This window comes from Lycium barbarum, chromosome 2 (assembly GCF_019175385.1).
Source record: "Lycium barbarum isolate Lr01 chromosome 2, ASM1917538v2, whole genome shotgun sequence".
NCBI classification, from domain to species: domain Eukaryota; kingdom Viridiplantae; phylum Streptophyta; class Magnoliopsida; order Solanales; family Solanaceae; genus Lycium; species Lycium barbarum.
The window spans coordinates 135,282,097-135,308,681 of NC_083338.1; the positions used below are offsets into that span (position 1 = coordinate 135,282,097).

General features: G+C 33.3%; 3 protein-coding genes across 3 annotated transcripts; 1 reads left to right on the forward strand and 2 right to left on the reverse strand.

Annotated features, from left to right (window-relative positions):
- Nucleotides 1-301: 301 nt before the first annotated feature.
- Nucleotides 302-1,047, forward strand: LOC132622607 (ethylene-responsive transcription factor LEP-like). The gene has a single exon (XM_060337236.1). It carries the CDS (start codon nucleotides 481-483, stop codon nucleotides 958-960), a length of 480 nt encoding a protein of 159 aa, XP_060193219.1. The 5' UTR covers nucleotides 302-480; the 3' UTR covers nucleotides 961-1,047.
- A 6,040-nt stretch (nucleotides 1,048-7,087) lies between these two features.
- On the reverse strand, nucleotides 7,088-10,124 carry LOC132627423 (suppressor protein SRP40-like). The gene is made up of 2 exons (XM_060342767.1): nucleotides 9,564-10,124; nucleotides 7,088-7,743 (listed from the first exon to the last, which is right to left on the reverse strand). Exons 1-2 carry the CDS (start codon nucleotides 9,963-9,965, stop codon nucleotides 7,663-7,665), a joined length of 483 nt encoding a protein of 160 aa, XP_060198750.1. The 5' UTR covers nucleotides 9,966-10,124; the 3' UTR covers nucleotides 7,088-7,662.
- Nucleotides 10,125-15,085: 4,961 nt separating this feature from the next.
- Nucleotides 15,086-17,490, reverse strand: LOC132627424 (uncharacterized). The gene is made up of 2 exons (XM_060342768.1): nucleotides 16,998-17,490; nucleotides 15,086-15,403 (listed from the first exon to the last, which is right to left on the reverse strand). Exons 1-2 carry the CDS (start codon nucleotides 17,328-17,330, stop codon nucleotides 15,341-15,343), a joined length of 396 nt encoding a protein of 131 aa, XP_060198751.1. The 5' UTR covers nucleotides 17,331-17,490; the 3' UTR covers nucleotides 15,086-15,340.
- Nucleotides 17,491-26,585: the final 9,095 nt, after the last annotated feature.

Here is a 26,585-nt window from a genome sequence, read left to right on the forward strand (position 1 = left end):
GTTATGAAATTGTCCAAAATGGAGCTTAATGAATACTGAGGATGAATATAGCTAGCCTGTCTCATAACTTATACATAGGGAAACAACTGATAGAGCGAGGTAGGGAGAGGGGATGCTTAATTTTAAGCGGATAAACAACAAATAAAAAGTAGATCAGAAAATCCGCATTATGCTTGCTCTAATCATGTCAAATGGAGAAAATTAGGGATAAAAGCTAACACAAACGATCTCAACCAAACAATGCAATTGTATTTAACTCATTTTAAAAATATAGAACACGGGGGAATGCTTCCCACTTGACCAAACCACAAATAAGACGCAAAAGCACTCTTTAACTCATTATTTATGAATTAACTTATCTTAGTGCTAATCAGTGGAGTCTTATCTTATTAATAAACAACATTAAACTTCTGTCACTTCACCAGTATATAAACCCCATATCTCAGTTCCACTCTCACCCCCATTACTTAAAAAAGAAAAATGGAAAATATTACGATTCCTCAATTGCATGTTAGAAATTTAGGAAGAAGAAGTTCAAGACATTCGACAAAATATCATGGTGTAAGAAGAAGACCATGGGGTAGATATGCAGCTGAGATTAGAAATCCAAACACAAAACAAAGGCATTGGCTTGGCACATTTGATACTGCTGAAGAAGCTGCTTTGGCTTATGATATTTCTTCTATTGCTTTTTGTGGTATCGAAAATGCACGTACTAATTTTGCGTACCCTTTTTCATCTTTTCCTTCACCTTATAATACCCCGGCACCATCATCTCCGCCACCACCACCACCGCCACCGTCAACGCCGGAGTTGGAAGTGGTTGAAAATAATTGCATGGAAGTGGTTGAAAATAATTGCATGGAGATTGAGATGAATGATGATGATGAGTCTCTTGTTATTGCTTCTATTTTGCAAAGTTTTGTTCATTCAAACACACTAGATAAGCTGGCTCTTTGAGGATATCTTAACAGTTTTGAATACCTTTTTTTATTTGCTGAGGATGCAGTGGAAAAGATATTTTCCTCATTGATGCAATATTAGTTAACATGGTTGATCTTTAAATTAGTTGAGATTTAAATAAGTTTTTGTCCCTGCATTAGCAAACTATAACTATTTAACCAACTCTTAATTGTTGAATAATTTTCCAATGTGCCTTATGCAAGGTGGAAACAGGAAATTATTTGGTTTATTTACTCCATATACATCATGGAATTAAGTTACCCACGTAACTAAAGTAAAATGATATAATATGATGTGATAGATTTTCGAAATTATTAATACACCTTTAAGGGGCCCCTCTACAAATATTAAAGCACGCGGTAATCACAAAATGTAATAATCGGTGATTCAATAAATTTGTACTAATCGATAGTAAAAATTGGCAAACGAAGACATGTTAATTAAATTGAAAGTTGAATTTTACTCTCCACCCTATATATGCATTCTGATTTTCAGCGAAAGGAGGTTAGGACGAATCCCTTCCGCCCTTTAGCTATGCCTTTATTGAAGGCATTGACAATTTCAAGATTTAATTAAACACTGTAGATATTGATCCATAAACTGAAAGTGTGATTGCCGCAAGAAATAATATATAATAGTACTACTTATGTAGTTTATTAATTCTACTCATACTTGTTTTTATCCATTTGTATAGAGTGAAATTGTAATCTTAGCTGGATCAAAAGAGTAGTACTACTTATGTAGATTATTAATTCTACTCATATTTGTTTTTATCCATTTGTATAGAGCGAAATAGTAATCTTAGCTGGATCAAAAGAGCCACTCTTTGAATGCCCAAAAGCACTATTTCCCCCCAAAAATAGTATTTACTAATAATTTTTCAATTATGTTTTTGAAAAATATATTATTACATGAAATTTTACTTGTAGAATTTGATATTTCGTGTCAGTTATTATTTTTTTATCACAAAAGGTTAAAATGACTATTTTTCATTCTAAAATTCGGAAGAGTAGTGCTCAACAACGACCTGAATGGTTATATTATACTCTAGTCTAAACTGAGAGGAGTCGAGCAAAGCAATATAATAGATTAATAGCCACTATTCTTTGCCCGACAAAATAAACGGCGATGGTCCATATTGTATCAATGTTTTTGATGATCTTCAATGTTTTGAGGGACCCTGCAGTTACTGCTAGTCATATGAATGACTAACGAACTAAATATTCATGCTTTCTAAATACTGCCATCTATAATTTATATTTTTTTTTTCTTTTAGTGAGATTTTTGCACGCCAATTTAAAAAGTAATTACCTAATTGCTTTAATCATAGAACTTCACTATTTGGCATAGTAAGGGTGAATTTAAAATTAAAACAAAAAGCAATTAAAGTTTTTCAATTTGATCCAAATTTAGCCACACTTATATAAAAATCACTATAATCTCTATTGTACAATTTTAAATTAAGATAAACTTTGAGAAGAAAAGATAGAAATGACATTAAGTAAGTATAAATTATTACATTTGACCAAAATAATCATATGAATTTACCTTATTTGAGCCCTTGTGACTAAAATAGTATGACCAAAAGACCTTATTGTTTTAAAAAATATCAAATATTTCAAAATAATTTAGTTTGTCATATGTCGTAATACTAACAACTGGAGGGAGCAGAATGGACAAAAGTTTTTCTTTCTCATTTACTTTTCTGGGAAACAGAACCAATGAGATTTTCCTTAATGATATGACGATTTTCATTAATGATGACTCTGATGAGTCAACCGATATTTTCTCCTTGATTATGTGCATTATAAGATTATTAGTAAATATTTGGATGTCTCTCTCTGTGTTTGCCAGGCTAAAAGATTATTTATAAGATTGCAATCTCTGAATTCTCTAAGGGTGCGTTTAGTACGAAGGAGATATTTTTTATACAATGGTATTTAATTTTTTCATTTTTGGTTGATAAATAAATTTGAAAAATATTTTCTCTAGAAAAAAAAATTCTTTAAAAATGAGAAAATGACTTCCAGTAGGGAAAATAAGTTCCGTGAGTAGCATTCATTGTCACCTCACCGCCCTCCAACACACCCAATCCCCCCCCCCCCCCTTTCATAGCCCCCGAGCCCCCACCCCCCAAATCGCCACTACCCCCACACCTTACCCCCCCCCCTCCCCCACCATAGTGTTTAAATATATTATACCATATCAATACTTTTAGAATAATATTTTTTACTTACATATCAAACACCAAAAAGTAAGTAAGAAAACCACTTATTTTCCTGAAAAACATTTTCCTCCGTACCAAACACATACAAACTCTAGCTCTTGAATCTGCTACAGGTATGATTTATTGAGTTGATTGTTTATTGAAATTTTTATAACAAAGTCATTTTTCTTTACTTTGTACTCCCTCTGTCCTATAATAAGTGTTACCTTAGCTAAAAACACGCATATTAAGAAACTAATAATGCAAGGTGAAGTTTATCAAATTACCCCGATACAACAAAAATAAATTATTTTTACCTTTTGAGTAGAGCATGCACACGAAGTAAACCTTTTGACATTAGGAATCCAACAATACCAAGTTATTATGTTGCTTAATTTTTCAATCATCATTTAGATGTTACTTTATTGTCTAAGGGTACTATTGGAAAAAACTAGTTAATTTATGTCTTGATTTCCTAAGATGACACTTATCATGGGATAATTTTTTTTAGCTAAAATGACACTTATTATGGAACGGAAAGAGCAATAAAAAGATCATCCAACTATTCATGAGAATAGTGTAGCAAAGTCACTTTTCTTTATTTTGTAATGGAAAAGTCACTTTACTAGTGCTCTCTCACACAAAGAATACTCTTAGCTGAAAAGTATAATTTTGATAACAATCACTACCAGAAAAAAAAAAAGAAAAAAAAAAGTTTTTCCCACCGACATTCAGTATAAAATTTATTTTTTCACTTGATTCTCACCTAATCAGCTTACTGGGAAAACACATCGTGGGAAACAGGTTCCCATTGAAACGCTAGGAAATTTCGTAATTTTTCTATGTGAAAGCACTACTTTTTAGATTTTTCCCACCGGCATTCAGTGAAAAATCATTGGGAAAATATATTTTTTTGGTATTGAATTTAATGACATGACTCAAAATGTCTTAAAGTCGATTTTTTTTTTAAAATATAACCATTTAATAAATTAATATATGAACCCGGAATCGTCTTACCTTTTTTATCGTCACAAAAAAACAGATTTAGGACCTGTTTGGAAAGTCATCCAGGTAATTGGAATTGGGTGTAATTACACAGTTTGACTTGTTTGTTTGAAAAATTAATTATTTGGTTAGGTGGGAAATGAGTGTAATTGAGAGGGTATAATTATACTCGTCAATTCTCAGGGGGGGGTTGAGAATTGACTGTAATTACACCCTGTAATTACAGAATTATTTTTTAGTTTCTTCATTTTTTGTTTTATTTTAATTATTTTCCTTTTAAATTTATTTTTGTTTCTATTATTTTAACTTCTAATTTATTTTTACTTTTTACTTATTTTTATTTTTTAAATATATTTTTATTTTTATATTATTTAGCTTTCATTTTCTTTTTTCTCATTCCTAACCTTTACTTCTTGTGATTCTATATAATTGCTCGTATTTTTATTTTTATTTTATACATTTAGCATAACTATGTTATTATTCTAATTTTTGAAACTACACATCTTCGTATTAGGAAGAATGAGTCATTAACAAACTTGACATATAATGAGTGATGTTATAGAGTAGAATTTCATTGTGAATGACGTTATAAACTTATATTCCCTTTCTTTTAAATAATTTACTTAAGTTACTTTGGAACTTACTTGTGTAATGCTGGAAGTTGACATAAGAGTATTATGTTAAATTTTTTTATTTTTTTTTGGGATTTTGCATATAATATAGGTTATATTTTCGATTTTGATTGCTTTAGTATTATAGGCTTGTTATTTCACATTGCATGCTGTTTATTTTTCACTTACAATTGATATATATATATATATATATATATATATATATATTTTTTCTGTCAAACATTTGAATAATGTTATGGCATTATATTTATAAATACGGAAAAGGGCGTAAAATACCCTCGAACTATTAGAATTGGTGCAAAAATACCCTTCATCCACCTTTAAGCCCCCAAATACCCCTGTCAGTCACCTTTGAGCCCCCAAATACCCCTGGCATCCACCTATAAGGTCTAATATACCCGTATTTCTAACAGTCCCATGTTGACGCCCAATTTTGTCCATCCTTTCGTCCAATTTACATTGTTGGGCTTCTATTTTATTAGAATATTAATTATATTTTTTTTATCACAACCTTTAGTTAAATTTCTTGATGATCTCTATTATTATTATTATTATTATTATTATTATTATTACTATTATTACTATTATTACTATTATTACTAGTATTATTATTATTATTATTATTATTACTACTATTACTACTATTATTAGTATTATTATTATTATTATTATTATTATTATTATTATTATTATTATTAGTACTATTAGTACTATTATTACTATACTATTAGTAATAGTATTACTATTATTACTATTATTATTATTATTATTACTATTATTATTATTATTACTACCTTTTCGTTTTACTAGAAAAAAAAATCACTAATGCATTTATTCTCCTTTTGGCTTAATTGCAGTGTTAATCCTATTCGTATCTCTATAAATATTTATTTAAACATACTTTTTGTATTAGCGTCACACTTATAGTTGTTGTTATGTTTCTATGATTACTTTACTATTACAAGTGATAAAATTATTTACCAAAATATTTTGTCCCTCTACTTTTATTATCGTTATGAAAATCGAGAAAATCTATTTGAAATTACTATATTCCCCAAATAAACCAAATAAATTTTTTCACCCATTTCCTAAAGTTTCTACCTAGCCCATAATTCCTTTCCAACTAAAAATCCTTAAAGGCATCAGGTTACCCCCAAAACCAAATATCCATAACTCATTGTTATTTACTCAAAATTCCTAAGATCCCGTCATCTCTAAATTTCGTTAAAATCAAACATTCCCCGATTCTCGTCGAAATTCCACGGCTACAAAATCCTTTTCTTTGTGCCTTTTATATTCTTTCATTTATTCTAATTTGGTTTTCTCTTCTCTTCTCCTTTCCATTCCACTTTATTTCCTTAATTCATTCACCTTAATTTCTTACTAGTAATCATAAAAATCATAGCTTATATCCGCCTTAATTGCGAAATCAAAACTTTCCTCTTTTCATCTAATATGCCAAGAACAAAATGATAGAAGTTTGGACTCGAATCTGTTTGAAAAAACCGTCCAAGTTCAAGATTATTATTAATAATAATAATAATAGTAGTAGTAGTAATAAAAGTAATAATAGTAATAGAGATCATCAAGAAATTTGACTACAAGTTGTGATAAAAAAAATACAATTAATAATCTAATAAAATAGAAGCTTAACGATGTAAATTGGACGAAAGGATAGACAAAATTGGGTGTCAACATGGGGCTGTTAGAAATAAGGGTATATTAGACCCCATAGGTGGATGACAAGGGTATTTGGGGGCTCAAAGGTGGATGAAAGGGGTATTTGGGAGCTCAAAGGTGGATGGAGGGTATTTTTGCACTAATTCTAATAGTTTGAGGGTATTTTAGGCTCTTCTCCGTTATAAATATTAACTTTTTTGTGAACCATCCAATCCATGATGTTCTCACAAAAAAGTCTGCTTTTAATTTTATAATAAATTAAATTTTTACTAATTTGAAAATTATATATCAATTATATTTTCCAATATTAGCTACAAATATATGATTGTTAGTTAATATGTTTTCAAGAAATAATGTGTTGTTAGATACATAATTTCATATTATTTATAAAGGCACATATTTTTCAATATTAATATCAAATTAAGTTAACTGTGTAATTATATTTGTGCAACCAAACAGGACGCTATTAATTACACGGTGTAATTACTAGGTTGTGTAATTACTAAGCTAGTAACTACACCAATTCCAATTACCAGGTGGCTTTCCAAACAGAGCCTTACTTTTTACATTAAATGACTTGTACAAAACAAGCACGTGCTGGTGAGCCAAGGAAAAGAAACAATACACTAATTAGAAGAGACATCAACGTTAAGCTTTACACAATTGAAAAACAACATTCGACAAATACTTGTAGATTATGTACTAATTAACTTGCACATATTAAATCCTTAGATCTTACAATATGTGTGTATAAACAAATACGGACCTATAGCAATACAACAACAACAACAACAACAACCCAGTGAAATCCCACAACGTGGGGTCTGGGGAGGGTAGAGTGTACGCAGACCTTACTCCTACCAAGGTAGGATGGCTGTTTTCGAGAGACCCTCGACTCAATAAAAACATAAAAAGAGGTCAGATACGGCTAAGAGATTCAAAGCGATATGGAAATGAAGTAACGCAAGCGACACAGATAACATAGAATAATCAAAGCACAGGAAATAACAGATAATAGCAATGACACAAGGAAATCAAACCAAGATAAAAGACCAGTAGACCTAGTCTTGAATCTTGATAATTGACCATATGAACAGATTAAAGTACACAATTCAACCAACCCTAACCAAAGTATGAAAATGGATATCAGAATTAAAGAGGGGAATATATTATCAATTAATTGTTCTGAGGAGGAGGTCCCCTGCCAACTGGAGGTCTTGATGGTGATCTTCCCCTCCTTACTGTTGCTGCTTCTATCTGCGTATATACACACCAAAATAAAATGATTGACATGACTTGTATCAGTTTGCCTTTAGTTGTCATGTTATTAAAAATAGTCGTTCCCAACAACAAATACTATAGTATATTATTTTAGAAAAATAAAATATACAGTAGTAATTAATTTAATTTTATTTTTTACCTTAGCTAGGCATTATTTGTTCAAGAATTAAGAGACACGTAAATAGAGCTCATTTATTTAACTGAGAAAAATAGATTAATAAGGTCAAAAGTTAAAGAATTGAAGTAATAACTAATAAGGACAGTCTAGACTCTAGTCAGATTGCTCTTTTTATAAATAATTTCTTAAAAGGTGTTTAAAAGTTTATTCTGATAACTACATGAGAATGGAGGAAGTAATTTCAAGAATTGACTTGGGAGTTTTTATTTATTTTTTATTTTAATCTTCTTGGTGTATTGGAGATCGAAAATGAGAAACTTCTTTCTACTTGTCATTTTAGCTTTTTACATACCCTTTAACAATTATTTGATTAAATTGTTCGGATTTAAATATTACTTGAACTCTCAATCTTTTTACTAAGTATTTTCTATATGATCCACTTAAAGGACATATTTATCTTTAGTTTTATGGAAATTAAACAATCATGAGTCGAATATCAAGAAGATTAAGAGCCCGTTTGGATTGGCTTATAAGTTGCTTATAAGCTGTTTTCAGTTTTTTTGAGTGTTTGACTGGCCAGCTTAAAATCATTTTGTGCTTAAAATAAGTTCAAAAAAATAATTGGGTCTATTTGACTTAGCTTATCTAAAGCAGCTTATAAGCTGTTTCAGCTTATAAGCCAAAAAAAATAAGTTAGACTACCCCAACTTATTTTTTTTGACTTATAAGCTGTTTTCAGCTTATAGGCATAAGCCCATCCATTGTAGCCCCGAAATATTGTAGCTCGTATACAGTACCATAGTGCAAGAGAATGTTTCTCATTTTCCTAATAAGATAGACATGTAAAGAATTCTATTTAAATGAAAATAAATAGCATAAGATACTATATAGCCTTGTAATTTTTTTTTTAAAAAAAACAATAATACTATATATTTTCTAAACCATAAAGTGAGAGAAGCTTAACTATTCATTTCATCCTAAGACTGTTTTAACAACCGACATATATCTGATACTCTAAAGTAGAAATTATGACCTTTGTTTAGATCGGAAACAATTTTTGTTCATCTCTATTAACATTCCATGAGAAAAACAATATCTTTCTGGGTCCGAAACTCTAACTCAGTCAATCTTAATACATATGCTAGGGGTAATAATGCCAGTATAGAAGCGGATGAGTTTATGATCGATTCAAACTCTATATATATGTAAAAAGTTTTAAAAATAAGTAATAGATCTCGAATATTGGATTATGATATGTATAAAATTTGAAGTTTATGTTCAACTACTAAATCTGCTTTTAGAGTGTGAGGCTTGTGAGGACACAGTTTGTTTGAAAAAGAGAAAAAGCAAAACAAAAATATTTTCCGTTCATACGAAAGCTAAATTAAGGCAAAGGTTAATTTCTTCCCTACAACTTCTAATGGAGCAAGCAACACAGACACACATATGCATGCAGCTATACATATGTATATTTAGGGCGGAGTTAATACTGTATATACAAGGTTAAAATAATTTCTTATTCATATGTATAATAAATTATATTGAATCATCTTCATGACTTTATTCGTGTGTTCACTTCTTTATACTTTAAATTTTTTATGTGAAAATACTAACTTTGCCACTGTATGTGTGTCTGCGGGGGAGAGAGAGCAATTACGTAAAGGAAAAACAATCTTACAAGTGTCTGAGACTCAGGTGGAACATCAGCTTCAGCTGGAGGGTCATCCTTATTATTATTTGTTGATGCTGAATCTGAACCCTGCTGCTTATTCACTTCATTACCAGCTTCCTGGAACACACATGAGTTGTCTTGTTTTTCACTCTCTTCTTTTTTATCTGACATACTTGAAGAAGATTCAGATGAAGAAGAAGAAGAAGAAGAAAAAGACGACTCCTCAGGTTTTGAAGATTCAGATGAAGAAGAAGAAGAAGAAAAAGACGACTCCTCAGGTTTTGAAGATTCAAAACCTAGACACTTAAGAATAGCTCTTATGGCTTCTTGTAAGCAAAACATTGGATTCTTTGTAACATCATAAACTGTTGTTATGCTACTCTGTTTTTTCTCTACAGCCTCTTCCATCTTCTTTCTTTTCTCTTACAATGGTTAATTTCTGCACTTCTTATTTATTGCATTTTTCCCTTCTTTTTGAAGAGGGAGAAGGGTCTTTAATGCTTTGCTAGCTGTATGATTTGGTATGAGGTTCTTGAATGAACTGTGGCCTTTTTATGTTTAACAATATTTGACAGATATATATGCTTGTTGAACTATTTTAAATATTACCAACAATTCAACGTTATCATATGTGTGAGTCCTGAGGGAGTTGACCCCGTGGCCACATATCTTGATTACACATCAATATCACCTAAATTAATGTTCCCTTTGACTCAACCACCCTTGTTTCCTTATAAAGGTTTTAGGATTTTTTTTCTTCATAATTGTGGTATTTGAATAAGCTTACGTGCATTTCGATTAATTTTATAAGATATTTGTTTATCTTTCACCGGCGCATATATCAGGTAATTTTATCCATTAAGACATCAAGGCTTGGATAGATGAAATGAAATCACTTCAGAGGTGGATCCAGGATTTAAATTTTATGGGTTCAATCTTAAGATTTTTAGCATTGAACCCATTATGACCCATTATATTTATAAAGTTAGGGATTCATATCTACTATTTATTGTAATTTTAATAACTTTTTACACATAAATTTAGACTCCGCATCGAAAGTTTGGGGTTCAGTTGAACCCCAACCTTGTAGGCTAGATACGCCTCTGAATCACTTAGTGTCTTTGCATTCGTTGGGAATTGTGTATTTTACATATTCATAGAATGGAGTCCTTGGATTTCCGAAATAATGTAAAAAGAACTGCTTCGAAGCATTGCTATTTGACTCGAACGTTGTTTTCGCAAACGTGAATTGAATTTTTTTAACAATCCCGGAGCCTCGAAGTCCAAAAAATGAAATTCTAGAAAATCAAGTGCATGCTCCAATGTCATCTCTATGGAATTTAAATATCAGAATAGCGATTCTGACGTCGAACAGTTTTCGACTCGAAAAGCTCTCTAGGCGTATTACAGTTTTTCACCGAAGGGATGGATCGAAGCGATTGCAGGAAGGATTGATTTGAAACGAAGCACTTCTACTAAGATTTCTGAGAGTTTTCATTCTTATTATTAAAACTGGCTCTAAGAGACATGTTATAACCGTTATTAGGGAACTTCTACGTTAATCCGGACTACATATTCGAACAAATTATGTTCCCATTAAATTTAACGATCAACATTGGTAATTAACATCTAAGCGGAAACAAAAAAAAAATATGCTCATTTTTGACGAATCTAAAGAACTAAACTTGTTCAAGTGATATTTAAAAGACTACTTAGATAAGAGATTATTTTTATCATTTTCTTTGGAAGATTATTTTTATCATTTTCTTTGGTATTCATACTAAAATTAAATTAAACGAGTTAACTCTTCTTCTTCGAATAATCATGTAATTTTTTTTGAAGAAGGATATTATACAGTTTCTCTTTTAAAGTACATTACATAATTCAGGAATTGACGACCTATCCATTCAATGACTTTGGCCTTGGATGTTCCTGAAATGAGAACTATCGGGTAAATTCTACAACAATCATGGAAGTGTAAATTATATCCTCCATGATATATAATGCTAATGGGTTGTAAGAATGTCAGAAACCTGTTTCCACGTCCATAACAATTCACTCTACTGCATTATAATACTGCTGCTTAATTGTGTGTGTTAGCTAGCAAATTGAATTTGCAGAGTTACTATATAGTTCTAAGAGCAAAGGTTTTCCTTTTTTTTGTCCAATACTGTGGAGACTTCTGGCTGAATTAGCCCCAGCAGTGTTACCATAAAGAATAACACTATAGAAGCAATTCGTTTTAGAAGCAGTGTTTTCCTCGGGAAGGGTTGGGTCCGAATGTCTCTATCCGATTTAGTCGAGCTCCACTATCCTTTGCTCCTTTATCCGAATTCAGATCGTTGATCCTTAGGTCGGGGCTACTGACCCCGGTTTTAACCGTATACAGTAAGGATGAATTTAAAATTAAAACGAGAAGCAATTAATGTTTTTCTTCGAATGTCACTTGTCACACAGTTGCCTGGAAGGGATCCTAAAATGGTTGAAGATCAACATACACAACAAGGAAGGAGTGGGACTATGGAAGAGAATGATAAGGAAAATACAAGGCAGAAAATGCAGGGAATTCGTTATGGCAGTTCTAACAGCTCTAGTGTACTTCATATGAAAGGCAAGAAATGAAGCATTATGGGACAACAGAGTAACTCTACCTCAGAGACTGATAGAGAAGGTGCAACAGGAATGCAAAGTAACAGCAATGGAATATGTGGCAAACGGAAGAACAAGCAGAGGGAAAGATTGGATAGTACATCTGTATAGGGAAGACAATACTTAAAATATAAAGAACATAGATGGATAGGATTAGGAAGAAAGAAGAGATAGGTAGGGAACTATGATTACATTTTACCTACTGGATGCTGCTGTAATTGCGGAAGGAAGAAGGAATAAAATTTTCAGTTTACCAAAAAAAAAAAAAAATGTTTTTCATTTTTTAAAAAAACATTAAATATTTCAAAATAAATTTAGTTTGTCATAATATTGCAACCGGAGGGAGCAGAATGGACAAAAGTTTTTTCTTCTCGTTTACTTTTTCTAGGAAACAAAACCAATGAGATTTTCATTAATGATGACCGATGAGTCAACCGATATTTTCGAATTGATTATGTGCATTAAAGATTATTCAGTAAATAGTTGGATGTCTCTCTCTGTGTTTGCAAGGCTAAAAGATTTATAAGATTGATATCTCTGAATTCTCTAAGGGGTGCGTTTGGTACGGAGGAAATATTTTTTATATAATGGTATTTAATTTTATCATGTTTGATTATAAATAAATTTGAAATATATTTTCTCTAGAAAAAGATTTTTTTTAAAATGAGAAAATGACTTCTCTAATCTAATGAAAGTAGGAAAAACAAGTTTCATGAGTAGTATTCATTGTCTCCTCCCACCCTTCAACACACCCCAACCCCACCCTTCATAGCACCCCCACCCCCCACCCCCACAATCGCCACCACCCCCACACCTTACCCCCACCGCCACGACCACCATAGTGTTTAAATATATTAAATATCAATATTTTTAGGATAATATTTTCTATTTATAGGGTCGTCTCAACAAGATTGGAGGCCTACAGCCAAACTACAAGAGAGATCCTAATTATGTCTTTTTTAAAGAGAATGATCTTGTATATTTTTTTTTTTATTTAAAGTCTACTTTCTAGTTTTTTTTTAAGATTCGAAGTCATTAGTTACTGTTTTATAATCGTCAAGAACAATGCAAAGTTGTTAATACTTTTTTCAAATTCAACTGACAATATAGCTAGTCAATCATGCGAACTAAAAAAAAAATTCTTCTCTTTTTTTCTTTTATAAATATTATGCACTCCCTCTGTCTCTATTTATGTGACACAATTTGGATTTCAAGAGTCCAACTTCTTTATTTTTATCGTAAATTCAGACATACAATCTTTAAGTTTTTTGGAAAACAATTGAAATATTTAGAAACTACATAAAAGTACCATAAGTCACAATAATTTTTTAAACAAATTAGCATAAAACTTAATAAAAAATGAGGCCTCAAAGCCATTGCTTTAGTGGCTTTGGCCTTGGGCCGACCCCGTTTACTTACTTATTAAACATCAAAATAAGTAAGAAAATCACTTATTTTCCTGAAAAACATTTTCCTTCGTACCAAAGACATCCTAACTCTAGCTCTTGAATCCGCTACAATTGTTAAAAATAGTGTAACAAAGTCATTTTTCTTTACTTTTGTATAAAAAGATCATCCAACTATTGAAAATAGTGTACAAAGTAACTATTCTTTATTTGTAATGAAATTCAGTTCGGTATTTTTAAAGTTCGGGTTCGATAATTTAAAATTCGGTAATTGACAGTAGATACCAAATACCGAACCGAAAAAGTTCAGTTCGGTTCGGTAAATCAAACTTCGGTTCGGTAAATTTCAATACGGTATTCGGGATTTACCATTTAAGGAAACAAAGTATACAAAAGTTGAGGTACAATATAATTGAAACAGATTTGTATACTTCTAAACAACTCTTTACATTCCAACATATTTGAAGTTCAACGACGAAGCATATTCTACCACAGAAATGTGCTTTTATATTCAAATTGAAGAAGCACAGTTTCGGGACAAGCAGAACGGAGGGGAAAACAAAGTGAAAAAGAAGGGCAGGGGACGGGAGGAAAAAGATAAAGATCTCCACAGCAACTGGATATGAAAATCATTCAAATGGAGGACAACACAAGGTCACAACCAGGAGTACAGAAATATAGTAAACACATTAGAGTGAATAATTCGGTATTCGGGAAATTACTGAATACCGAACGGTACTAATGTCTCTTACCGATCCCGAACCCGAATACCATAATTTTGAAATTTTATTCCCGAATACCGAATTACCGAATACCAAATTACCGAAATTCTCGGTTCGGTTCGGTAATTCGGTTTTCAGTAATTTATGCCCAGCCCTACTCAAAGCCATTGCCTTAGTGGCTTTGGCCTTGGGCCGACCCCGTTTACTTACTTATTAAACACCAAAATAAGTAAGAAAATCACTTTTTTTCCTTAAAAACATTTTCCTTACCAAAGACATCCTAACTCTAGCTCTTGAATCCGCTACAATTATTAAAAATAGTGTAACAAAGTCATTTTTCTTTACTTTTGTATAAAAAGATCATCCAACTATTGAAAATAGTGTACAAAGTAACTATTCTTTATTTGTAATGAAAAAGTCACTTTATTATTGCTCTATCACACAAACTATACTCTTAGCCGAAAATATATTTTTGATAACAATTTAATGACATGACTCAATGTTCTGAAGTCGGAAAATAAAAATAAAAAAACATAAAATATAACCATTTAATAAATCAACACATGAACCCCGAATCATCTTACCTTTTATATAGTTACAAATAAAAATATAAAAAAATAATTTATATATTAAGGAGTTTTTACATATGACTTAGTACAAACAAGCCTTTGCTGGTGAGCCAAAGAACAGAAAAAATATACTTAGAAGATAGACATCAACGTCAAGCTCAATACAGAATTGGAAAACAAAATCCGACAAAGTAAGTACTTAACTTGTAAATTATGTACTATTTAACTGGCACATATAAATCCTTATATCTTACAACATATGTGTATAAAAAAATAAGGACCTATAACAATTAAACAAGGAAATCAAACCAAGATAAAAGACCAGTAGACCTAGTCTTGATAATTGACCATATGAACAGATTAAACGTAATTCAACCAACCCTAGCCAAAGTATGAAATTATGGATATCAGACTTAAAGAGGGGAATATATTATCAATTAATTGTGCTCAGGAGGAGGTCCCGGGATAACTGGAGGTCTTGGTGGTGGTCTTCGATCTATCTGCGTACACACCAAAATAAAACAATTGACATGACTTATATCGGTTTGCATTTAGTTGTCATGTTATTAAAAGTAGTTGTTCCCAATCCCAAATATTATAAACACTCTTTTTATAACAAATCAAAAAGGAAAGTAAGACATTTAAATTGAGGCAGAAAAAATATTATTTTAGAAAAATAAATATAGTAATTAATTTTATTTTATTTTTACCTTAGCTAGCATTATTTGTTCAAGAATTAAGAGACACGTACATAGAGCTCATTTATTTAACTGAAAAACTGAAAATAGATTAATAAGGTCAAAAGTTAAAAAAAAATTACTAATAAGGATAGTCTAGAGTCTAGACTCTAGTCATATAACTCCATTTTAATAATTTCTTATTTAAAAGTTTATACTGGCAACTACATGCAAATGGAGGTGATTTTAAGAATTAACTTGGGAGATTTTTTTTTTTTTTAATCTTCTTCATTAATGAGAAACTTCTATTTACTTGTAATTTTAGCTTTTTACATACCCTTTAAGAATTGTTTGACTAAATTATTCGGATTTAATTCTTCCTTCAACTCTCACTGTTTTTACTAATAAGTATTTTCTATATGATCCACTTAAAGGACATGTTTATCTTTAGATTTATGGAAATTAAACAATCATGAGTTGAATATCAAGAAGCTTAAATCTCTTTTGTAGCCCCGAAATATTGTAGCTCGTATACAGTACCATGGTGCAAGAGACGACGTTTCTCATTTCTGCTCCTTATAAGATAGACGTGTTAAAGAATTCTATTTAAATGAAAATAAATAGCATAAGATACTATATAGCCTTTTATATTTTTTTTTAAAAAAAGCAATACCACTATATATTTTCTAAACCACAAAGTGAGAGAAGCTTAACTATTCATTTCATCCCAAGACTATTTTAACAACCGACATTATCTGATACTCTAGAGAAATTATGACCTTTTTTTAGATCGGAAACAAATTTTGTTCATCTCTATTAACATTCCATACGAAAAACAATATCTTTTTGGGTCCGAAACTCTAACTGAGTCAATCTTAATACATATACTAGGAGTAATAATGCCATTATAGAAGCGGATGAGTTTATGATCGGTTCAAACTCTATATATATGAAAAAAGTTTTATAAATAAGTAATAGATCTCGAATATTGGATTATGATATGTATAAAATTTGAAGTTTATGTTCAAACCCTAAATCTGCTTTTAGAGTATGAAGCTTGTGAGGACACAATTTGTTTGAAAAAGAGAAAAAGCAAAACAAAAATATTTTCCGTTCATACCAAAGCTAAATTAAAGCAAAGGTTAATTTCTTCCCTACAACTTCTAATGGAGCAAGCAACACAGACACACATATGCATGCATCTATACATATGTATATACAAGGGCGGAGCTAATACTGTATATACGAGATTAAAATAATTTCTTATTCATATGTATAATAAATTATGTTGAAACATCTTGATTTTATTCTTGTGTTCACTTCTTTATACTTTGAATTTTTTATGTGAAAATACTAACTTTGCCACTGTATGTGGGGGGGGGGGGGGGGGGGGAGAGAGAGCAATTTACAATCTTACAAGTGTCTGAGACTCAGGTGGACCATCAGCTTCAGCTGGAGGGTCATCCTTATTATTATTTGTTGATGCTGAATCTGCACCCTGCTGCTTATTCACTTCAGTACCATCTTCCTGGAACACACATGAGTTGTGTTGTTTTTCACTCTCTTCTTTTTTATCTGACAGACTTGAAGAAGATTCAGATGAAGAAGACGACTTCTCAGGTTTTGAAGATTCAAAACCTAGACACATAAGAATAGCTCTTATGGCTTCTTGTAAGCAAAACATTGGATTCTTTGTAACATCATAAACTGTTGTTATGCTACGCTCTTTTTTCTCTGCAACCTCTTCCATCTTCTTTCTTTTCTCTTACAATGGTTAATTTCTGCACTTCTTATTTATTGCAATTTTCCCTTCTTTTTAATCAGGAAGAAGAAGGGTCTTTAATGCTTTGCTAGCTGTATGGTTTGGTATGAGGTTCTTGAATGAACTGTGGCCTTTTTATGTTTAACAATATTTGACAGATATATATATGTGCTTGTTGATCTATTTTAAATATTACCAACAATTCAACGTTATCATATGTGTGAGTCCTGAGGGAGTTGACCCGGTGGCCACATATCTTGGTTACACATCAATATCACCTAAATTAATGTTTCCATTGACTAAACCACCCTTGTTTCGTTAAAAATGTTTTGAGGATTTTTTTTCTTCATAATTGTGGTAATTGAATAAGGCTTACGAGCATTTCGATTAATTTTATAAAATATTTGTTATCTCTCATCAGTCCATATATCAGGTAACTCTATTCATTAAGACATCAAGACTTGGATAGGTGAGATGAAATCACTTAGTGTCTTTGCATTAGTTGGCCGCAAATTGTGTATTTTACATATCCATACGATGGAGTCCTTGAATTTCCGAAATAGTGTAAAAAGAAGTGCTTCGAAGCATTGCTATTTGACTCGAACGTTATTTTCGCAAACATGAATTGAATTTTCTTAACTATCCCCGAGCCTCGAAGTCCAAAAAATCAAGTGCATGCTCCAATGTCATCTCTATCGAATTTAAATATCAGAATAGCGGTTCTGACGTCGAACAGGTTTTCGACTCGAAAAACTCTCAGGGCGTATTATAGTTTTTTCACCGAAGGGGTGGATTGAAGCGATTGCAGGAAGGATTGGTTTGAAACGAAGCACTTCTACCAAGATTTTCAAGAGTTTTCATTCTTATTATTAAAACTGGCTCTAAGAGACCTGTTGTAACCGTTATTGGGGGAGTTGTTGCCGCAATCCGGACTACATATTCGAACAAACTATGTTCCCATGAAATTTAACGATCGACTTTTGGTAATTAACAACATCTAAGGAAACCAAAAAAAAAAATGCTCATTTTTTACGAATCTAAAGAACTAAATTTGTTCAAGTGATACTTAAAAGACTACTTTAGATAAGAGATTATTTTTATCATTTTCTTTGGAATTCATACTAAAATTAAATTAAACGAGTTAACTCTTGTTCTTCGAATAATCATGTAATTTTTTATTTTTTTTGAAGAAGAAGGATACTATACTACAGTTCCTCTTTTACTATTAATGATAAGGGTTAATAATGTCATCGCACACTGATTTCTTAGGAGAAAAATGACACGGAGAAGTATACTAGTACTATTAAATGCACAATAAATATATTGAGGGTGGAAAGAATTAAATAAGAAGTGAGCATGGCAGGTGCCGTACCTGCTCTTAGAGGAAAGATGTCAGCAGACAGGTAATTTAACTCTTTGAGGTTTGTCTATTCTTCCTTGGCATCGTACAAAGCCACACCTAATCTTCCATATATTAAATTAGTTCACAACTCAGATTCTCAGACTCATATACTTCAATCTTATTACTATATGAATCTTCTAGGTTTTAAATTATATAATCTGACATAGTGATCCTTTGTTTTCACCAATATCTAAGTCCCAACTATACGTTACCCCAAAAAAAGACACAATAGAAAATGTTACTAACATACGTCCAAACGTAAAATGGGATTAGGATGGGTGTTCTAACTGTTTGGCAGGGATTTGAAATTTTTTATTTAAATATTTGATTTTCGGATCAAGCAAAAATGGATTCAAGAACTGACAATTCAAAATTTCAAATTGAATGTAAACAAGTTCAATTCGGTAGGTATTTTACGTTCGATTTCGAATGAATCGATTTGGGTTATTTTAATTTTTTTTTACTTCGAGTCATTAAGTTGAGTTGTTGCTTCTTTGTTTTCTTACAAAAATGAACATTCAAATAACGTATTCATGTCAAATTGCTTTAGTAACTCCTCATTGTTACCATAATCTTGCATCCAAATAAAATATTCATGCAAGAAGTGAAACTATTATCAAAAAAATTTCTAGCAACAGAAGCATTAGTAATGCCAAAGAATTAACAAGCCCAAGCAAACCATGTCCAAATAGAACGTATAAAAAGTATTTATCTTAAAAATTAACATATTTATCTTAAAAATTAACAAGTCCAAACATAGTAATTATGTTCAAATAGATCATACCACTAAAGTACTAATTGTTCATATTCAAGTCAAAACCACTACTCAATCCTTATAAATTTTGTATCGTTTAAACAACAATCATAATGCTTCCTTTAAAACTCAGTGCCGCGACTCTTCATATGGCACCTAAAAATAAGGCCACAAAGAATGCATCTCACTTGCATCAACCATTAGTCTAATAGGATAAATTGAATGATTTAATAAGGTACTGGACTTAGCATTGAATATATGAGCTTCTGTTTTATAATAATTATAACTATGGTATAAAAATTTGGTTCGGATTTTGCCCAAATTATACCCACCCAAGTAAAAGTTGCGCAAAAGTAATTCTTTTGACTTGGAAATCTTACGTAAAATGATGACCACAAAGCGGAACTAGGAGGGCGCAAAGGGTATCCGAACCCCATCACTGGAGAATTACACCATATATGCGGGGTTAAGATTAGTTTTTAATTATGTGTATGTAGTAGATCTTGAATCCCGTAGCTTATTCGAGTATTTATTTCTTTTATTTTAAATTCCATTGGTGAAAATTATAGCTGGTCACTGAGAACATATATAGTTGTTGTTGCACCCTATTTTAACCGAGGGCTAAAATAAAGCACAACTTATGGGACTCTAAAATAATTAATTGTGTACAGAGTCGCCACCTAGCATTTAATGTATACTAGGGTACCTATGAATTATTAATATATGCAGCTTAACATGATCTACGAAAATAAGTGAGATTCTAGGTAAGGGTTCAAATTATTCCGAAGGGAAGGTGTTAGGCATCCTTCAGAATCCACAAATGTGGTTCCCGACTGGACCAATTTAACTATACGAGGGATGTGTAAAAGGCTTGATTATTATTTACAAAAATTAATAGAATTTAGACTAAGAATAACTAACATGAATGTTTATGTAGTAAAAGGTGTAAGTATTTACATATGTATAAAAATACATATTACGTGATAATTTACAAGTAAATAAAGTGCGCAATTACAGTGACTAAAAATTTTAGCTTTAAATGAATATATTATAAAGGTATTTACTTAACAATGAACGATTTGCTTTTGAATGAAAAAAAAACAGATTAAAACATATGTGATATAAACAATTATTTAAAAAGGTTATCTACAACTTAAGAGCTTGAGTATGTGAAAAGGTGTAAGGAATGGACATGAAATTATTCTGCACGCAAGGTGTGTTAACTAATTTAACTAGCTAAGTATGTACACCTAATCAATTAATTATGAGAGTACATTTTAAAACCTAAATATTGAGGCAAATCACCCTATTTATTTACTTAAGTGTGCTAAGCTACTAAATTAAAACTCTAGCGAAACATGATAACTATAAGAATATTAACTACAAAAAATATAACTGTCTAATATTAATTTATCTAAAACACATAAAATTTAAATCATCTAAGCAGATCATAAATAAATACCACTAGCCTACACCCTAAAAAGTAAAGTTTCACTATATTTTATGCTTGCATAATTTAAGAATGTAAAAAATAATAATATATAAACAAAGAATTTAAGAAGCTATTTGAACTTCTTTTGAGTGTCATCTTCCAAAAAATAACTTCAGATACCTGCATGAGACTTAATAAAAAATGTTAGTAAGAAAATAAATAATTATCGGATGAATTAAAAATAATGAATAAACTTAAAATAAAAATTCGTCTTTGTACATGAAAGGCCTTGGAAATCGACGAAAATTTCTTCATCGGCCAACTCAACAGGATTCTTTTCAGCAGCATCATCAACAACATTCATATCTATATTATCCACGTTTTCTTCTTTCATTCCATCCACCAGAGACATCTCACTACAGAAGCTTTCCCTTTTTCTCTTTTTTTACTATTTTTACTTTCCCCCTTCAAATCTATAATAATTACAACTTCACCATTCTCTTTCAAGCTATTTTCATTGTTACACCTACGAAGCAAAGCTTTTTCAACAATTTTCAAGCTCAAATCTTCATTAGCTTCAACATCATCATCATCAATATCTTCAGCTTCTCTTTTCTTAATTCGCATTCTCTTAGATTTCTTAATTTTTTTTTTCTGCTAATTCTTCTAACTCAATAATATCTGATTTTGCTGATTTCTGTTCTCGTTTGCCCATTTTTGCAGTGAAATTGTAATTGATTTGAGTAGGGTTTTAGAGGTGGAGAAGTGAAAAAAAAAAGTAGTGGGGTGGGGGGGGGGGGGGGGGGGTTTCACAGCTTGTGGTCTGGACGGAGAAAAAGGCTGATTGTTTTTGTGGTGGTGGGCAGCGGTGGTGTGGTTGGCGTTCGTGGCGACGTGAACTGTAGTTTTGAGCGTTACCGGAGCTCGGAGCTCCGGCGCGGCGGCGGCGGCTGGGTGTGGAAAAAAATGAGAGAGAGGGGAAAATGTTTAGGGTTTCCTAGAGGAGAGAAAAAAAAAGATCTGATATGTGCTAGTGTGTGTATGTGTTGGATTCCCATAAAATTAAACCCCTCCCCTTATTTTATAACATAAAGTTCAAAAACAAATGTGGAGTCATACCCCCTTGTCCCCTTATTTCTTTTAACTAATCAAAACCTAACTCATCACCTCAAAATGTTCACTTATAAAAAAGTGACAAGACTTTGATTTGATTGAATTTTATTTTGCGTTTAAAAATTAATTGCTTCGATTTTCTCTGCACTATCAGGCTGCACTAAAAAATATAATTAATTAATACATGTATAAATAATAACGTAAGTATAAAATATAAATATTAATGTGCAAGATATGAAAATGTATTGCTAAAATTTAAGAAAATAATTATTAATTGCACAAAAAATGGTAGTATTACGCTGTACATGTGCAAAATAATGATTGTTGAAAAAAAATGATAATAAATTGAGAAAATTCCTAAAAAAGGGTAATCATCAATAAATTGTTGAAAAAATGTGTAAAAAAATGTATTTCGTGCTCTTTAACGAATCAGCCCCCCCCCCCCCCCTCCCAAAAAAAACGTTAATTTTAAGCACGTCGAGCCAAAATTAGGTGTCAACAACTTGTCCCTCTTCGACCGGAGACGATGAAAGAGTTTTCGGACGAAGACGTTGACATGTAACCTATTTTGGCTCGACAAGGAATTGCTAAATGGATATGTACGGAGAATGAGGCCAGACGTTAGTAGAGCTTTGACAATACCCTCAGTCCGTCGGCGGGGTTGCAATAAAAAAAAATGATAAACGGGAAGGATTGTTTAGGGCCGAAAAAAAATGTTCGCATACCCACGTCGTCGCTTCCAAAATTGCCCCAGTATCGAGCTACGAGATACTGGGAGGGTGCAAGATTGCATACTTGCTGGGGAAAGAATGATTCTCGCCCTAATGTGACCGAACTCTGCATAGAGCTTCCTACATATCTCGTCAATCACGAGAATCAGGTCAATGTAGTTCGAAAGGTGATAACTAATGGACGTTCTTTTTTTTTTTTTTAAGGCATGATGCAATGCGTTGGAGGGTATCTGAAAGTGATAATGCAATGCATGTGCAGTGTGTTTGCGAGCATTCGCAAAGTAATGATGCAATGTATGTGCAGTGCATTTGCGAGCGTTCGCAAAGTAATGATGCAATGTATGTGCAGTGCATTTGCGAGCATTCGCAAAGTAATGATGCAATGTATGTGCAGTGCATTTGCGAGCATTCGCAGGGGCATTTGAAAACAATAAAACAATGCAGATGCAGTGCAATGCGGCTGCGAGCATACGCAGGGGCATTAAGAAAATAATAATAAAACAAGGCAGATGCGGTGCGATGTCTTATGCAGAAATTTTCAAAGGGCGGTGCGCGGTCCGTGCAACATATAAAAGGCGGTGCTCAGCCTTATGCAAAAATTACAAAAGGGCGGTGCGCAGCCTTATGCAGAAAATTGAAAGGGCGGTGCGCAGCCCAGGCAACATATGAAAGGCGGTGCTCAGCCTTATGCAGAAATTTAAATGGGCGGTGCGCAGCCCATGCAACATGAAAGGCGGTGCTCAGCCTTATGCAGAAATTACAAAGGGCGGTGCATGGCCCATGTAACATATGAAAGCGATGCAAAGGGCGGTGCGCAGCCCATGCATCATATGAAAGGCGGTGCTCAGCCTTATGTAGAAATTTAAATGGGCGGTGCGCAGCCCATGCAACATGAAAGGCGGTGCTCAGCCTTATGCAGGAATTACAAAGGGCGGTGCATGGCCCATGTAACATATGAAAGCGATGCAAAGGCCGGTGCGCAGCCCATGCATCATATGAAAGGCGGTGCTCAGCCTTATGCAGAAATTACAAAGGGCGGTGCATGGCCCATGTAACATATGAAAGGCGGTGAACAACCTTATGCAGAAATTTAAATGGGCGGTGCACAACCCATGCAACATGAAAGGCGATGCTCAGCCTTATGCAGAAATTACAAAGGGCGGTGCATGGCCCATATAACATATGAAAGGCGGTGAGCAACCTTATGCAGAAATTTAAATGGGCGGTGCGCAGCCCATGCAACATGAAAGGCGGTGCTCAGCCTTATGCAGAAATTACAAAGGGCGGTGCATGGCCCATGTAACATATGAAAGCGATGCAAAGGGCGGTGCGCAGCCCATGCATCATATGAAAGGCAGTGCTCAGCCTTATGCAGAAATTTAAATGGGCGGTGCGCAGCCCATGCAACATGAAAAGCGGTGCTCAGCCTTATGCAGAAATTACAAAGGGCGGTGCATGGCCCATGTAACATATGAAAGCGATGCGAAGGGCGGTGCGCAGCCCATGCATCATATGAAAGGCGGTGCTCAGCCTTATGCAGAAATTACAAAGGGCGGTGCATGACCCATATAACATATGAAAGCGATGCGAAGGGCGGTGCGCAGCCCGTGCATCATATGAAAGGCGGTGCTCAGCCTTATGCAGAAATTACAAAGGGCGGTGCATGGCCCATGTAACATATGAAAGCGATGCGAAGGGCGGTGCGCAGCCCGGGCATCATATGAAAGGCGATGCTCAGCCTTATGCAAAAATTACAAAGGGCGGTGCATGACCCATGTAACATATGAAAGGCGGTGAGCAACCTTATGCAGAAATTACAAAAGGCGGTGCATGGCCCATGTAATATATGAAAGCGATGCAAAGGGCGGTGCGCAGCCCATGCATCATATGAAAGACGGTGCTCAGCCTTATGCAAAAATTACAAAGGGCGGTGCATGACCCATGTAACATATGAAAGGCGGTGAGCAACCTTATGCAGAAATTACAAAGGGCGGTGCATGGCCCATGTAATATATGAAAGCGATGCAAAGGGCGGTGCGCAGCCCATGCATCATATGAAAGGCGGTGCACAGCCTTATGCAGAAATTTAAAAGGGCGGTGCATGGCCCAGGCAGTAATAAAAGGCGGTGAGCAATGCAGGTGCAATGCAATGCGGCTGCGAGCATACGCAGAGGCATTTGAAAATAATAAAGCAATGCTGGTGTGGAGGGTAACGCCTTTGCTTCGGCGCGAATGAAGTGCAGAAGGTAAGGTCCTTGGGCCATGAAATGGTGCCTTTAGGCGATGAGAATGATGCCTTTAGACTATGACGCCCTCGATGTCCTGTTGTGGGGTTGGACGAGCCAATGCAGTGTCCTACTGCGGGGCCGGATGAGCCCGTGCCTTTTCTCTCAAAATGTGCCATTGGTGAAATTTTTTAGGGCCCCCTCAAAAATTCTGTCCCAGTTTAAACAAACAAAAATTCGCATACTTCCAGCGGAAAGTGATGTGCACTTGCTTTTGTTTTTTTTTTTTTTATTATTATTATTATTATTTAAGCTACTCAAAAATGTTCTCCCAATTTCATGCTTCAGCGGAGAAATACGAGGATCTTTCATGGTAAGACCAGATGTCGATACCTCGTAGAGTTAGTAACAACACAACAACATTGAACTATATTTACTGTGCAACGATAAAAAACAAAATTAAGAAAAAAAAAAAAATCACGAAAGAAAAATCCAGCAAAATTGTTTTTTTTTTAATAATAACAATGATTGATATAACATGCCCCGACTTCAGTTGGTACCAACAATTAGTATTGTGCATAAGAATTCACCATTATTTATCGTCCAACAAACCAAGATCGACTTATTGGTAATTCCTATAGCTTCAAGTGGTACCTCAGACATACCTAAAGATCGACAAGATTGGTTCATTTTGCTTCAAACAAGGATTATGAACTATACCTATCCTCATGTTTCAAGTGCCCTCACCAGAAAGAAAGTCGCTTTTCACACATATTCAGTATTTTTGAACTTTGAGACATCTAGAGAAGTACACTCAAACTCAGAAAGATGCTCAATGCTTGCAATTGTAATACCATAAGCTTGGCCGTCATGTAAGTATCCACTAATGAGAGAAACCTTAGCATAGAATCACGTAGAGCTTGTTATGGTGTTGTAATGTAGACTTGGGAAAAGGGTAGGATATTATTTGGGTAAGGAGTGACTAATCCTTCCCTAAGCGTTGCACTATGTCTGTGCTCAGTATTTGTGTGCTCTGACACTTTGTTTTATTGTCCCTTTCTTTTGTACTTGTGCGACCTCTTTTGCAAGTTAAAGCCCTTTTTCGCTTTTTTTTTTTTTTTTTTGAGTTTAGGTTTGCATGCCCGAGACTCTGTGGGGATTAAGAGAATTGACCTGGGTTGTATGCCCGAGGTCTTGATACTAATTCCGGGTTGTATGCCTGAGTGTGAAAATAAAAAGAAATAACGGGTTGTATGTCTGAGATCCCGAATGACTGAGTTTTTTTTTTTTTTTTTTTTTTTTTTGTGTGGGCTCCTTCTTGCTTTGGAGGTCGTTCTTAGCCTTTGTTTTTCTGGGACGGTCGAATCATTTTTTTTTTTGAAAACTTCAACTCAGATCTCTATCCGCGATTGCACATTTTTAGTGCGCTCAGGGAGGTTGGGCCAAGAGAGAGATAGTGCATATAAGCACTCAGAAATGGTATGGGCTTATGATGTGGTGGTCAAAGAAAAGGCTCTAGGCTCAAAGGGGAAATGCTAGGGATAATGTCATTTGGTAGGCTAGAAAGACTCAAACGGGTCAAAGAA

Bases quoted from the DNA above. Each gene is read 5' to 3' on its own strand.
- LOC132622607 (XM_060337236.1), top strand. From the start codon at position 481: ATGGAAAATATTACGATTCCTCAATTGCATGTTAGAAATTTAGGAAGA.
- LOC132627423 (XM_060342767.1), bottom strand. From the start codon at position 9,965: ATGGAAGAGGCTGTAGAGAAAAAACAGAGTAGCATAACAACAGTTTAT. The intron at 7,744-9,563 runs GTAAGATTGTTT...GTATATACGCAG, and splicing joins CACCTGAGTCTCAGACACTT to ATAGAAGCAGCAACAGTAAG.
- LOC132627424 (XM_060342768.1), bottom strand. From the start codon at position 17,330: ATGGAAGAGGTTGCAGAGAAAAAAGAGCGTAGCATAACAACAGTTTAT. The intron at 15,404-16,997 runs GTAAGATTGTAA...GTGTGTACGCAG, and splicing joins CACCTGAGTCTCAGACACTT to ATAGATCGAAGACCACCACC.